This window comes from Stegostoma tigrinum, chromosome 3 (genome assembly GCF_030684315.1).
Source record: "Stegostoma tigrinum isolate sSteTig4 chromosome 3, sSteTig4.hap1, whole genome shotgun sequence".
Lineage (NCBI taxonomy): Eukaryota > Metazoa > Chordata > Chondrichthyes > Orectolobiformes > Stegostomatidae > Stegostoma > Stegostoma tigrinum.
This window is the reverse complement of record NC_081356.1, coordinates 21,354,301-21,370,900: the sequence shown is the minus strand read 5'-3', so window position 1 is coordinate 21,370,900 and position 16,600 is coordinate 21,354,301. Positions and strand designations below refer to the sequence as shown.

Sequence of the window (16,600 nt, the reverse complement as noted above, 5' to 3'; positions counted from 1 at the left end):
AAGGATGTCCATCCTCCACCTCCAAGACCATTAGAGAGGGTTGCAACACTGGACCTTGCCAGTCTGGCACAAGGCTACCACCACCCTCAGTGCACTCTCAGCCATCTAGAAGAACACCCAGCAGTGTAGGAAGATGATCAGTGGTTCTTCTGATCTGCTGTGGCAAGTACCACCATCTTTTCTCTGCTACTTCACACCTCACTCTGTTTTGACTACTGCAACTACCTCCCAGACTCATGTAGGAGCAGACCATTCAGCTCTTTGAGCCTGCTCTGCCATTCAGTATGATCATGGCTGATCTCACAGCTCAATACCATCTTCCCTGTTTTCTCTCTGTAACTTTTGATCACTTTAACCCTTAGAATTTTATCTGTTTCTTGAACAGGCTGTGTTTTGACCTCAATCACTTTCTGTGGCAGAGAATTTCATTCTCTGGGTGAAGAAATTTCTCCTCACCTCAGTGCTAAGTGGCCTACCCTGTATCTTTAGCCTGTCACCTATGGTTCTGGACTCCCTGTTATGAAGGAACATCCTTCTTACGGTTACCCTGAGTAGCCTGTTTGAATTTTTTTAGGTTTCTACAAGATTCCCCCTTCATTCTTGTAAATTCCAGTGAATATAGTCCTGCCTGATTCAGTCTGTCCTCATAGGCCAGCTCCACTAAACCTGGACAGCAGTGGGCAGAAAGAGCCCAGATGGATGGTAGTTTGCCTGACGTTGAACTCTTCACCCTCCACAAGAAGGAACCTGACCCTGACTACCCACTAGTGACTGAATAGCTGACTGAATTTCCCCAAGTCCTGTACTGAGGAGGCCGGCCTAGACCTAATGTGCCAGGACTCACTGACTGAAGGTGGTCTCCCTTGACTTGACTGAAGATTACTCCCCTTCACTTTTAAGGACATCATTTACTAAAGCACATGTGGTGCCCTTGGCATGTTATCTGCCAGCTGTAACACAGGTATAGTACTATGCCACACAGCAACATACCCGTCCCTGTGATTAATCACTGCTAACATGCATGATAAACAGACTGCCTTTGTGTCTGCACTAAAAGGTCAGGCAAGATAGCAGTACTATGAGCCTGTTGGCTTTAGCGAGGGGCGGGACCAAATTGCAAAATAAAATCAAAGCAAAAATGCTCTGACCATCCAGCTGAAAATGAGTTAGTTCTGAGAGAACAAAAGACCATGCAGTTTGGCCCAGTTTGTGACCTGGGTCTACCTGTCCAAGCATATAGAGTGTCCTTGCGGTAGCATTGCAATAATAAGTGCTAAAGTACTCCAAAATGCAGCAGAGTAGTGAAGAGGTGTACTGTAAGTGGGTTGGAGATGTGCCATGACGATTTAGTGAGGCTGGTCCATGTTAGGTTCCAGTATTAGTGGATGAGAATGCTTGCACTTGTTTCCTCTGGAGTGGACTCTGAGATGCTTCTCCAGAGTGTCCAAGATTTAGGTCCAGAGGAGCAAGCAGTAAGCTGGAGTTACCAGACACCTGCTTTGATTTTCAATGCAGCAGCTTTCGACCTCCAATTTCTTTCTGCTTGGTGGGTGAATGAGAGCCTGCACATTACTGAGGTGAGATTAGCAAATACACGGAGGGAATAATGTGCAATAATCCCTGTTTATATCACCTCAGTACTCACAAGCGAGAATTTCATCGCGATGGCCCGGACTTGGTTGGAAAATCCAACTTTTCAGTCTTGATGTGAGGAAGTGCCTCACTGGTACTGTCACTGAATTTTCCTGCATCTCTCACCAGGACCGAAGTCAAAAAGGGCCTGGGAAGATTCCATTCCGAATGTCAGACAACATGCATCTTGACACAATTGCAGCATTAACTTTTTAAGAAAGTTTACTGACATCGAACAGCTAGCCAAGTGTTAATGTTCTCACTTCATATGGGACGCTTATCCATAATGCTCCAGGCAAGACAGATTGGCCACAGATGGACTGGGAAACTGCAACACCACCTTTAGTTGATTAATAATCTCTTTAGTCCACTTCATAGAAGCATGGTGTCTGACTCCAGCTGAGTGTGATCAACAACGGCTGCAACGCTTAACTCTGTCATACTCCTGAACTCAGTTTTTGTTTTAGATTCTAACTAATCATCTTGTGCAGTCACATGAAATTCAGCACCTGCAGTTTCGTAGCTTTTGAAAGCGGGTAAATAATTTTGAGGATTCATTGTGACATTATAATGTTCGAGGCTGCCCGGCCTCAGTGCTTCAGCGTGTGAAATATATCACTCTGAATCTTTGCCTTTTTCTGACAAATGCTTCACAAATGTTATAAAGGCTTTTTCGAGCAAGGAGACGTCACTGACAACTGTATCATTGGCTAAAACTTGTGTTATGACTGTGAAACCCATGCGTTTCCTGTATTTTGTTTCTCAGCTTAAAAATGAATTCTGTTTCAAAAGAGATTTGAATACAGACACCATTCACTGAGAAAACAATTCTGGATTATATCAAAGTGCAAAAAAACAGTTAGACTGTCTCATCAAACTATTAAATTGTGGTACAGTCGACGAGAACCATTAATATAATATTAACTGTGCTTGTCAGACTCCAAAGGTCACCATAACCTTGGCTTTGTGTATGTTTCGAGAGTCAGCTGAAGTGAAGCCTCTGTGAGATTCAAATTCTCCAAAGTGAAACAGTATTTCAGGGAGATGATGGGGATATGGGCTCCGAGAAACTAATGGTTTGAGTATGATCCCAGTGGTTGTGAAGAGATTAGAATCCTCACAGTATGGAAACAGGCCATTCCACCTAATAAGTCCATGCCAACCCTCCGAAGATCATCCCACCCAGACCTATCCCTGTAACCCTGCATTTCCCATGGCTAACACATTTAACCTTCACGTCCCTGAACACTGTGGATAATTTAGCCTGGCCAATCCATTTAACTTGTACATCTTTGGAAACAGAAAATATGGTGGGAACATTCCTACAGCACCACAGAAGCCTGAAACTGGCTCAAAGCAACAATTCAATCCAGCAAAAAGATGAATATATTTTCGTTCCTTTTAATTTTGATAGACCATCCTTTCATTTTGCACTGATCAGGAGTATTTTTGTACTTATCATCCAGTTGCACATAATCAATGTGAGATCCTCAGTGTAATCTGACAGAAATGTTGCATATTTTACTCATCATATATGAAGTTTAAAGGAAGAGCCACATTACTTGTGCTCAGGGTCTAGTTTATGAGTTGCCTAATTTTCAACATAGTCAACAGTTAATTAAACCCATATATTTTTAATAAGTGTTTTTTGAGATTAATTAAGATGCTGCAGGTGATCGACTTTTTGCACCATCTGGCTAGAACCTGAGAGTATATCATTGAGACTATCACATCAGGGAAGATGTATCTTGAACTGAATTTGTCTAAAACTTGTTAGATCCGAAAACAGAGCTTCCAAAGAAACACAACTAATCAATTTGCCTGTTTCAAAACTCTTGTGTAATTTGAACAGTTGGCGCTTGCTGATTGTAATCATAAAAAAAAATCCTTAATATTTGGCAGTTTGCAGTTTTTCATTTATGACGTAGTGGGAATTTTAATTGAGGCATTATTCCTCTACTGCTTACAGTCTTGACCACTCTGAAAAAATTTCCAAATGTTCCGATAACTTTCTGCATTATAAACTAACCCAAAAGTCAATACCATCTGAATTAAGATCTACTCCCCAATTCATCGTGTGCTTGTCAATTTTTCTTCAATAGATTACTTTTTCCTTTGCTTCTTGCTCTCAGGTCTCAGTGAGCAGTAGTTCCCTCAATGCATACACTCCAGTATTTATTTGCGTGCCCCATAATTCTTCCATTTTTTTTCCTTTCTTTGCTGCACTAATGTCTACAACACTTTCTTTTGTTTACCGTTTGTTCATAAAATATTATTTAGTTAGACTTCCTTTTCTTCATAAGCCCTCGTCTATTACTTTGTAGTTTTTTTTCTCCCATACTTGTAACGTGCGATATAAAATATACGATACTACAGGGCAGGTATTGTACTGACCAGGCACACTCTGTTAAATAGAATATGTGCATGGGAATCCTTTAAATATGTAGTTATTCAGGCAGAGCTAATGAACAAGCCCATACTTATTGCATACAGCCCTCAACTATTCTTAGCCCAGACCACTAATAAACCCCAGGCAAGACCCTCCTTACTCCTCCTGCATTGCACCCCCCACCCCCAACAGCTTTTGAGATCTGAGCCCCTCTTTCTCCCCTAGACCCTGACCCTCATTGTCACTGACTGCCACGATTTTTAAGTGTCAGCAGACTAATGTGAAAAGTGGGTATGGTTTAAATCCCCTCTAAATCTCCTGCTTCTTACCTTAAAACTGTGCTCCGTGGTTATTGACTCTAAATTGTCCAACATCTGATTGAGAAGCAATGTCTTCCTTCCAATGAGCACACCACACCAATTGTCTTCAGTGATCACCGCAAAATTCCATTCCCTGGCTATTGACCCCATCCCCCTCAGTGATATAATTATCTGACGTTGAAGAAAGCTGGGACATTGGAATCATTTTTGAGAGCAGTGGGTCCTGTACAGAATGAGAAGTTGCACCTGAACTAATACAGGAGCATTTCCTTGCAGGGAGATTTGCTAGTACTGTTGCGGAGGATTTAAACTCACTTGACGGGGTGTTAGATCCAGAGAGAATGTTCGGCAGGATGAATGGCCAAAATTAGAAGGGACAGTGGGTGAGACAGGAAGACATAGACATTACACGCCAGTTAGGGTACAAGGGAGTTTGGCAATGTTGAATGATACTTATTTTAATGCAGAAGTCTGACAAACAAGGCAGATGAGTTGAGAGCAGACATTAAAACATAGGCAAATGTTTTCATTGCTCACTGAGAGACGGTTGAGAGGCAGGATTGGCAGCTCAATATTCGAGGAAATAGGGTCTTTGGGCAAGACAGGAAAGGAGAAAAAAAAGGAAGAATTATAATTCTGATCCAGGGATTGATTGTAACAGTAAGGAGAGATGACATAGAAGGCTCCTCAAATGAAGCCATATGGGTAGGACATAAAACCCAAAACAGTCACATTGCTGGGAATGTATCCTGGCTACCAAACAGTCTGAGAGAAATAACAAGGCAGATATGTCAGCAAATTTCAGGGAAGCGTAAAAGTAATAGGTTAGTGATAGTCGGAGATTTCAACTTCCCCAACATTAACTGGATAGTCATTGCGGAAAGGGTTTAGAGAGAGCAGAATTCTTAAAAATGCATCCAGGAGAGCTTTCTAAGCCACTCTGTAGAATGCCCCACAAGAGAGGGGCAAGCCTGGACTCAAGAAATGAAGCTGGGCAAATGGTTGAAGTATCAATGGATGAGCATTTTGCAGCCAATAATCAAAACTCTGTTAGACTGTTATGGAAAAGGATGGGCTTGAAGTCAAAGTTCTCAACTGGGTGAAAACTGATTTTAACAAGATCATATATGATTAGACAGGTTGGAATTGTTTTTGTTAAAGTAGAGAAGTATGAGAGGGGACGTGATTGCAATGTATAAAATTATGAGGGGCATAATTGGATTGACAGGAAGAAACCTTTCCCCTTGATGGAGAGATCAGTAACCAGTGAGCAGAGATTTAAGGTAAGGGACAGCAGGTTTAGAGGAGATTGAAGGAGAAACCTTTTCACTCAGAAGACATTATGAATGTAAAAGTCACTGCCTGAAAGGGCAGTAGAGGCAGAAACCCTCATAATATTTAAGAAGTGTTTAGATATGCAGTTGCAATGTCAAGGCACAAAAGGATATGCACCAACCCCAACCCTAACCCTCCTGCTCCTCTGATGCTGCTTGGCCTGCTGTATTCATCCAGCTCGACACCTTGTTATCTCAGATTTTCCAGTATCAGCAGTTCCCAGTATCTCTATGCACCAAATGCTTGTTCACAGGATTCAAATAGTTGAGTGGTTATTTTGACTGGTACATATGCGGTGGGCCCAAATGTCCTTTTCTGTGCTGTAGATCCATGATTCGGTGACTGTCTGACTGTTCAAACTCCTGGACCCAGACACGAGTTTACGGTCACATGTTTGCATCATCAGTCTTTCCTGAGTGCACGTGTTCCAGTGCATTCCTTTCTCAGCCCCGGTAAACTTGAGATAATTTAGAACTACCTTGCCTGTGTCCTAATTTACACCAAATCCCATTGACCCACCACCTTGTGATCACCAACCTACACTGGCTCTGGTTCACCAATGCTCATACTTTAAAATTTTCATCTTTATTTTCAGATTTCTTTGTGGTCTCACCCCTTTTCAGTATTCTCTTATAATCCACATCCGTTTGAGATATCTGCAGGTCTAACGTGTTACATGCTGATTTTGAATTGCTCTACCATTGGCAGCCTTGCCTGAAGATATCATGACTCAAAAGGGCGAAATTAGCCTTCCTAACCCTTTCTGCCTGTCTATCTCTCTTTCCTTCTTTAAACCAGTCCTTATAATCTACTTGTTTGACCAAACTTATGATCATTTGCCCTAACATTTCTTTTTGTGGCTTAGAGTCAAATTATATTTTGTATGTCTGACTTTTGAATGTTTTACCGTGTGAAAAGTACTTTACTTCCACTGTGAAATTGAATTCAATTTGTTCCTTGACTGTAAAATTAAGTGTCTGACTTAAAATGTATGGATTCAGAAGTGGGATGCCCATGGTCTTGATGTGAATGCAAGTTTACCATGTCAATAATAAGAAGTACATATGTAAATAAGATAATGTAAATAAGATGTGTCTTATTTAGTCACCATAAAACCAACTGTTCTGTAAATGAGTGCTCTAATGCTGGTTCTCAGATGATGACCATAATTTTGGATCCTTGTTTCAGAATCAACATCTTCGTCATTTGTCATGGAAGTCACAAAAAGCCCCAGTGTTAAGGTGGCCACTACCATAGCCACAACAACAATAGCTTCAGGAAAGAGTATCAAGACCACAACAACCCCAGCATTGGAGAATCCTCCATTAATTCTTAGGACCACGACGAAGACACCGATAGCATCACATCTTCCTGCTGAGGGGGCTGAATGTTGCGAAGCCACAGACAAACGTGATATATCTTGGCCCAAAACTCCTCCAGGCGAGATGGCTAAAAGACCATGTCCTCTGGGAACAATAGGTAAGAAACTTGTTGAAATTTCATGTTTACCCCACCCCCACTGCGAACCTCCATGCTGGTCTTATTGAACAGATTGAAATTTTTAAACTGTGATTTTCTTGTAAATGATTAACTTAATGAGATTTAACTTCAGTTTGTTTGATTGTAATTAATGTAAAAGGGTTTCAACCCTCATAAAGAGTGATGTAAGTTTTGGTCTAGGATCTGATCAATTCCACAATCTGTAAATACTCAAATTATGAGCCTGTGTGTGTGACTCACATTATGAAGTTCTGTTCACTTTGTGGCAGATTTGATTCCGACCTCAGTTTCATGTTAGTGTCAGACGATGCCATCGGCCAGTTTTAGCCAATCATTACAGCTATATAATATAATTCCTTTTCCGTAGTCTTTCATTTTAGATGATAATATTTTCCAGCAACTGTACTGAAAACCAGAGATTGATAAATATAGACACATGCACCAATCTATGGGGTGCTAACATTGAACAGCAAATAATGTCTGCCACAATCAGATGAGTTAAATCTATTATGATTGGATAAGGAGGGGTGAACTGGCTTCTCTTTTTTCAAACTCTTCAATTGGCTGTAACAAAGTTTTTTTTTGTTTTCATTCACAGCCATAAACCAGTTAAGTAATCGTAGTTCCAAATGAAGAAACCAATTAGAGGTTTCTTGAATGAAAGAAAATTGAGCTTTGTTATTTACCCTGCAAAAAATACTGAAATGTTGCATCAAACGCATACACAAATGCAGATATAAAGGTTAGAAAGGGGAGAAGGTACGATAAAAGAAATGGGAAGATATAAAATATGCAGTTTACAAGGTCCAAAATAGAGTACTTGAGGTCTTAGCTTTACCTTGAGACTATGACCAATTTGATGTATCCTTCACAGCGTGACATGTATAAATATCCGAATTCTTGGTGAATGGGCATTTCTCCGATTTGCTTTTCTAAGGGGCTAAGAGGAGCATAGATTGAGAGGGTCTTCTCGTGCTGTTGCTACCCAATTCATTTTCCTTCTCTTTTTCTCTGTTTAAAGTATATTGCTTGAAATACAGTTCACTTTAATATGTCCATGCCCATCGTCAGTGTTTTTTTAATAAGCAGACCACTTTCATCCCAATATAAAATCCTAGAATCATACAGTGCTGAAGAGGTCTTTTTGCCCATTGAGTCTGCACCAACAAAAATCAACATTAGTCCCACTTTCAAGAAAGGTGTGAATCAAACAGGAGATACGGATCTAAGTTTAAATACTTTTTTTTGTAATGAGACTAATTTCAGTTCAAGCAGATTCTTGCTTATCATTAGATTCATGCGGTTGTCTCAACCTAGTCAGGAGATCACTGTGTTAATCTTACGTTTATCCCTTTTAGAAAAAAGTGTTTTATTCCATGAAAAGTCCCAGCCATTAAACACAGATGGTTAAAAATTGTCAGTCTATTTAAATTGCTACTGTAATAAATCAGGGAATGGGGATGTGGAGGTGGAGGGAGGTGGTGGGGGGAGAAATTTTCAACACATTTTTCAATTTGGGTGCTTATCTAGTGTTGCCCTGTTATATTACTTGACAGAATTCTAACACATTCTATGTTCAATCCCAAGGTAAGAACTAATATAAATATGCATTGCTGTTGGATAAAAAAGCTTTCCAGGGTTAGTAACCATAGTGAACCAGCAGATGGAATCTGCTCCAGTGAAACTTGCCAGCACTCTGGAGACACTTACCCCATCTCGGTGTCTAAAAACAAGTGCAGCAAGGCATTTGGGGACTGGAAAGGAAGGTCGGAAGGGCAGGGTGACTTTCATGTTCTCCAGTAGAAAGTTATGGAGCAGTATGGACAAAGACTAGCTAGCCACTAACTTATTTGCTCTTATTTAATTATTTGAATCTTTATGACAAAGAAGTACCTGAAATTTCATTAAATGAGGGAGTTGCTAATGAAATCTATTTCCAATTATGTACTTGACAATTTTTCAATGTTTACAGGTATAGCCACCTACACATGCTTGTCACCTGAAGGACTCTGGGATCCATTAGGTCCAGATCTAAGTAACTGCAGTTCTCCTTGGATAAACTTGCTGTCAAAAAGAGTAAGTCTTCAAATTTAATCAGTTTTATTGTGTTTCATTTTGCATTCCTGCAGAATTTGTATTGTCATTAAGTAACCATTCGCAATTTGACGTTGTTTTCTTTGTACCTTTGCTCACCATGGTTGGAATTGTACAATATGGACCTTGGAGCTTTTATTGCGGGGAAAGTAGCAGGGGAAATTATGGAGGTAACTGTAGAATGGAATCTTTTTGCAGCAAAGAATGTCTCAATGGTGGACCTGGAAACAAGTATGACTGACATTTAGAGCCAGGAGAACTGGCTATGTGCATCCAACCAGTGGCCAGACAGTTAGTAATACACATTTGAAGGCTCAGCCAAATGCACACAAAGCCACAGACCATGCTATTACCTTGTAATGATCAAGATCTGTTTGCCATATTTAAACTGCACCAGGACAAGCACCACTCCCTATCAGGCAACATTGTCATTGTATCTGCCTCTCTGTCTCAGAGCGGGAACATGAGCTCGCTCTGACCTCCCACCCCCACCTGCCGGACATGGATCCCTGGAGAAGCAAGCCGTCACTCAGCATCCTCCCTCAATCAACTTTGCCCTTTTTCCCATTATCCTTGATCCTCATTCCATTACCTCACTTTGTCTTTTCTGACCCTTGATCCATCATCCATCACCCTTGATCAACTGTCTGTCAACCTAGTGCCACCAACTGTCACTGTTGCCCAAAAAGGAGTACTCAAACCTTTCAGCCAGGTGCTCCTTTGTGTGACAGACAAGAGGCATGAAACCAATTCAGAACTTAATTAAACAAACCTTTCTTTATTTTAACTCTTTAAGCACCAACACTCAATACAAAACATGCAAGTTTCACTTGAATTAAACACAACCCTAATTTGAGTGATTTGAGGCCAGCTGAGTTCTCTGTGCACGTCTCGTCTCATGGTTCTTTGTCTTCTCTGAAAGTAACTTCAGCGCACGTGCCTTTCCAATGTGGTCTGGAAGCCTTCTCCTCCTCTGAGAGGGAAAAACAAATGTCTGTTTTGTTCTGTTAACTTATCTAAAATGTGCTTCGTTCCAGAGCGACCTCTGGCACTAAGCCAATGAATTGATTAAAGCCTGATCTTAATGTTCGATCTCAGCCAATGGAATTTACTGGTAAAGAGGTCCCAAATGTGTACCCCATGCCATAAATGGTGACATTCCATACTCTATATTAAGGTAGCAGTAGGGCCAGTATGTCTGGAGAACGTCATGACATTTCCCTTATTTGGTCAACACAGGACACTACACATCACAGTATGTCCTGGCCGCAGTTTAGTTGAGATCAGAGTTTAAACTAGTTTGACCAAAGTTCCCAGCATGCTTGATTGCAGCTCTTAAACAGTCTCGCAGCAATTTCTGCTCCTGGCCACCTGACCATGTCATCATTGAGCTCTGTACTTGCCTGCTGGTCCTGCTAGTTGCAAGATTAATTGGGGTGGCATGGTAGATCAGTGCCTCACAGCAACGGGGACTTGGATTCAGTTTCACCCTCGGGCAACTGTCTATGTGGAGTTTGCACATTCTCCCCATGTCTGCGTGGGTTTCCTCCGGGTTTCCTTGCACTGTCCAAAAGTGTGCAGGTTAGGTGGATTGGTCATGCTTAATTGCCTGTAGTGTTCAGGGATGAGTGGATTAGGTGGGTTACAGGGGGACGGGTCGAGGTAGGATGCTCTGAGCATTGGTGTGAACTTGTTGGGCCAAAGGGCCTGTTTCCACACTGTAGGGATTCTGTGAAATTAATGGAACAGTTCACACTCCTCTTCCCCTGATTGAATCAAGTTCCACATATGTAGAAAGCAATTCCTACTCCCTCCAGATTCTGCAAGAAGACCACATTGTTCCCTGCATGCCACTTTTAACCAGGCGAGAATCAGAAGGCACATGTTTCTTATTTACGATTGATTTAATTGCAATCTGGTAACCATGTGTTTTAATAGATATACATTACATGCTTATTCTTGATTTAGTGTCAGGAACCACACTCCACTTTTAATCGACTGCCAACATACTTCCCAACTTTCATCCCGCCACCAGCAAACTGATACTTCGCCTCCCACACGCATAGCTGCCCCACCCACCTCGTTTTCTCATCCTGGGAGATTGTCTGGATTCCATTCATCGCCTGTGTGAGCAGCAGATTTCTGGTGAATGACTCCATCATCCGTCCCTTTTCTCCAGTTGAAGAGGGCAAGATTAAAGCCACGGAAATTGCTGCTTCAGTCAGTTGCAAGATGACAGCATGAAAACTCTAGAAGTATCAAATTTGTGGATACTGGAAGTCAGAAACAAATACTGAAAAACAGTGAACATAACCCAGAAAATCAAGCGATTCAGTTCAGATGAAAAGTCATCAGCCTTTTTTTATCTCATCATAGTTGTTGGCAGACTTGCAGGTTATTACATGAAATCTATTTTTATTTCAGTGTAGTCTGCTCCTTGCACAGTCTTAAATGTCTGTCTTAAAATATAAAGACAAAGGTGTTTTAAAATTTTGAACAAGTGGCTTCCGTATTACTTCATTTAGAAATATTAATTTGAGCCAGTTGCTCAGTCTAAAACAGAGCCCCTTTAAATACATGTCACGGTTTGCTGTAGTCTGTAGAAACTTAATTAGCTGTACCATAAGCACTTCATTTTGTGGATATCTGAATACATTCAGTTCTTCTTCAGCTGTTTTTAAAAATGTTAATGTGTCATAAACATTCATCAACGTTAAGAAGGCAATAAAATGTGGGATGCAGTTTTTTTCACAGATAAAAAATGAAGTAAAATTAAACTATCTGTTCTGTCTTGAATCCATATTAGTAATGTGCAGTGGTGCTGTAAATTGATTTTTATTAGAAAATGAAGACCAGATGGGACTTTTCACCATGAAGTTTCTTCACTTTGAGGTTTTGTTTTGCCTGCATGCTTTTGTGGTAATGTGGGTATAATTTGTGTCAGTTCAGTTTGTTCGCTTTTTCGACCAAGATGATGAAATATTCCCTGAATGCGGGATAAGTTAGTCAGGTTGTTGATAGAGTTGCAGAGGTATTTTCCTTGCAATGTTTGTGTTAAAGCTACAACAATAGGTAATATTTCTGCACTGGTGTATCTGACTTATTTTAAGGAAGTGGTCCAGCTTTAATAAATTGAATTGTTTTAGCTCTAATTCCCTTGAGTAGTAGTTTTATTTTATATTTGGTACTTGAAATTGCCAAGATCTATCTATCTGAGATTACTGGAGTCTGCTTTCATTATTTTAAAGGAGGCAAGTTAAAAATCAACATTTTTATATGCTTTCATCCTCTCCTGGAAGGGGCATTCACAATTTTTATTTTAAAGCAAATACTATAGAAGTTGCAGACATTAGGAAAGCAAGTGCTTATTGGTTAAGTGCCATTCCTGTTTTTGTGGTACATATCGCCTTGGAGTCAAAAGGTTGTCGGTTCAAGCCCCATACCAGAAACTTTAACAAGAAATGTGATCTGAAATCACAGGGCAGTAATTAGGAATGCTGCTCACTCAACAGGGTGTATAAGGATTTCCCATAATGTTCTGAAGAAAAGTGGTGCAGGGGTTCTTACCAACAATTTGGCCTCAACCAACATTATTAAAACAGATTCTTGAGTCATGCATATAGTTTGGAGGATCTTACTCATTAAAATTTCATTATGTAATTTCCTATATCAGAAGTAACTGTACTTAATTAGCAACCAAGCCCAAAAACAGTATTTGCACGTTCTGTGCAATCAAAATCTTGAAAAAAAATGCTGTAACACTGTAGCTGTTGTTGTATGTTATTGATCTGAGCCAATAATCCAGAGGCCTGAACGAATGATCTCAAGTCAAACCTAGAGAATGCCAGAGAAACTCAGCAGGTCTGGTAGCGTCTGTGGAGAGAAAAACAGACTTAACATTTAGAGTTTAGTACGAATCTCCTTCAAAATAAGAAGAGCTTCAGAAGTCACTCTGAAGAAGTCATACTGAACTCGAAACACCAACTCTGTTTCTCACTCCACGATACTGCTAAGTTTTTTCAACAATCTGTGTGTTTGTTTCAGATTTCCAATGTGTTGCCTTTAGTGATCAAGAGGTGTTGTGGCCATTGTTCACTGTGGCACTTGGTGAATCTGTATGGGACCATCCCATTACTATATAGACAAAAACAACACCTGCTTCTCTTTACAACCGTTAGGGAGAGAAATCTGCTGCCTGTACCCAGTCTAGTCCCTATGTTGTCATGTCTGGATAGAGTGTTGCACTGCAAATCAGGCCCTATCATTTTTGGAGTCATCACAAAAGTTTTGAAGAATGATTAAAGTACACAAAGTTTCCCATTTACTTGTCAGCTGAACATAGAACATTACAGCACAGTACAGGCCCTTCGGCCCTCGATGTTGTGCCGACCTGTCATACCGATCTGAAGCCCATCTAACCTACACTATTCAATGTACGTCCATATGCTTGTCCAATGACGACTTAAATGTACTTAAAGTTGGCGAATCTACTTCTGTTGCAGGCAAAGCATTCCATTCCCTTACTACTCTCTGAGTAAAGAAACTACCTCTGAGATCAGTCCTATATCTTTCACCCCTCAATTTATAGCTATGCCCCCTCGTGCTTGCCGTCACCCTCCGAGGAAAAAGGCTCTCCCTATCCACCCTGTCTAACCCTCTGATTATTTTATATGTCTTAATTAAGTCACCTCTCAACCTTCTTCTCTCTAATGAAAACAGCCTCAAATCCCTCAGCCTTTCCTCGTAAGACCTTCCCTCCATACCAGGCAACATCCTAGTAAATCTCCTCTGCACCCTTTCCAAAGCTTCCACATCCTTCTTATAATGCGGTGACCAGAACTGTACGCAATACTCCAAGTGCGGACCTAGGCTAACAGAAAATTCAGACTAGATTTCTGTACTTAATAGGAATAACTATTCAATGCAAAAAAAAGGATTCAAACCGTGGCTAAACAACTATGGACTGGTGACTGACCGTTCCAGTTAAAACTCTAATCTGCTTCTAAAGCTCCATTCCACCTTCATTGAACCAGCACAAAAAAAGTGCTTTGGATAGAGAAAAAAAAAATACCTGGGGAAGCAGTTCAAGCACACCATCCACCAGGCTCACTAAGAAGATTGCCAGGATGCTCTATTTTTCAATCCTTCTTCTCCAGGTTCTTTTGATCTCTTCGGTCAAGATACAGACATTTGGTACACTAACTGTAAAGTCTCTTATTCACCAGTCAAAGCATCTGACAACAGCAAATGATGAAGGAAATAATGTGGCCTTCTCCAGGCTTAAAGTATTTTCTCCAGGCTTAAAGTATTTTACTGGAGAGAAAAGCACATCATCTGTCCCTTCTGCACATTATTAAGCTGTTTAGTCACCAAGAAGCCAATTAGATAGTTGTTGTCGGGCTGGTGGCCTTTAGCAACCACAGCTAGTCACAACTCCTCAAACCAATCAGCAACCTGTTGCCATCCAAATCTCACTTTTTGTACACCTCTGGGAGTGTCCCATCGACAACTTGTCCCCCCCCCCCACCCCACTGCTTAAACAAAACAGCAGAATAAGCATAATAGGGTAAATTTCAGTAACTTGTTTAGTGAATGTACAGCAATTCCTTCCTCAATCCTTTTGTTTTGAAATAGTGCTTTCTCTATTTCAGTCTATGATCAAACACACAGCAAGCTAAAGAAGATCCAGTCCTTGTTGTGTGTGACTCGATACCGAGAGCAATGCGGTTAATTCTGAGCTGCCTTCTTAAAAAAACACTAGCCTTGTAAATCCCTCAGTTATTTAGAGATCTGCAAAAAACTTGACTTGACCAGTTTCCAGAAAGCAATGCGATCCACAAAATTAATGAGACAACAAGCTGTAGAGCTGGATGAACACAGCAGGCCAAGCAGCATCAGAGGTGCAGAAAGGCTGATGTTTCGGGCCTAGACCCTTCTTCAGAACTTTTTTCTCAAACTGATGCATAACACATTGTGCATAATTTTGTTTGGATAAGTATCCAACAGCATATATGTGAATTGTGGAAAAGCAAACAAATCAAGCAGAGCATACATAAAATGCACAGAAATATCAAGTAGAATTATGTAAAAACCAAAAAAGATTATTACACCCTTAAACAAGAACATGATGTTTTCAGGCTTTGACCAACGTGATCTTCTCTCTGAACTGTTTACCCTTTTGTGGTCATCATAGTTGTTTATTCCAAATATGCCAAAGGCCGATCAATCACAGTAGAAAGGCATTCTAACTTCACTTGCTTCAGTTGCCTTGAAAGGCTGTATCACCACTGATTGAATTTAGTTCTCAGTTAAGTCACATTTTTAATAAAAGTCACCATTTCTGAGAGTCCATTCCATATGTTGATAACTTTTCAAGCAATGAACTGCTTTCTGGCATCTGTGCTAAACTTGCCCTATGTCAAAGGTTAAAACACTAGCGTACCAGGTTTAGATAATTCTTCATCATCCATAATTCCATAAGGCCTCACAGTTTTAAGTTTTTGAAGATGACACATTCAAGTTTTGTTTTAGCCCTTTCCTTTGGTTTAGGCATTCGATGCTAGGCCGATACACCTCATCCCCACAAGACCTTGAATATATTTTGTATGCTTCTAGATCAGAAATGAGCACAGTTTATAAGGTTGAGTCTGATGAAAGCTCTGCGTTGTTTCACCATTATGTTCTGTCATTTGTATTCTACTAATTTAACCGTCTTATTCAGTCTTCTTTATGTTTAGTTAAATAACTTGGGAGGCTGCAGAAAAGTTTTACAAGTGCGTTGCCAGATCTGAAGGGTTTGAGTTATGGGGAGATGCTGAACAGGCTGGGGCTTTCCTCCCTGGAGCATCAGATGCTGAGGGGTGACGTTACAGAGGTTTATAAAATCATGAGAAACATAGATAGGGTGAATAGGGTTTTTTCAGGGGAGTCCAAAACTAGATGGTGTAGGTTGAAGGTAGGAGGAGAAAGATTTAAAGGTACCAAAGGAGCAACTTTTTTCATGCAGAGGGTGGTGCGTGTATGGAATGAGCTACCAGAGGAATTGGTGAAGGCTGGTACAACATAACATTTAAAAGGTATCTGGATGGCTGAATGAATAGTAAGGCTTTAAAGGGATATGGACCACATGCTGGCAAGTGGCAGTAGATTTATTTGGGATATCTGGTCAGCATGGACGAATTGGACCGAAGGCTCTGTTTTGTGCTGTATGACTCTATGTTGTTTCACATTAACCAGGCACAATAAATGCACAGTCTTCCACCATTTTAAATCTTTGCTATTTCATTTTTTCATAAGAGTCATCTTTATATCCACTATCAATTACCAGTTC

At 40.5% G+C, this 16,600-nt stretch overlaps 1 protein-coding gene across 8 annotated transcripts in view; it reads left to right on the top strand.

The window, feature by feature from the left end:
• adgrl3.1 (adhesion G protein-coupled receptor L3.1) overlaps positions 1–16,600 on the top strand; it is a 633,648-nt gene that overhangs the window by 482,453 nt on the left and 134,595 nt on the right. For all 8 annotated transcript variants that reach the window (XM_048527072.2, XM_059643687.1, XM_048527071.2 and 5 more), the window contains exons 7-8: positions 6,865–7,155; positions 9,149–9,252. In XM_048527072.2, the coding sequence (XP_048383029.1) occupies positions 6,865–7,155; positions 9,149–9,252 (395 nt within the window). The remainder of the gene's footprint in view (positions 1–6,864; positions 7,156–9,148; positions 9,253–16,600) is intronic.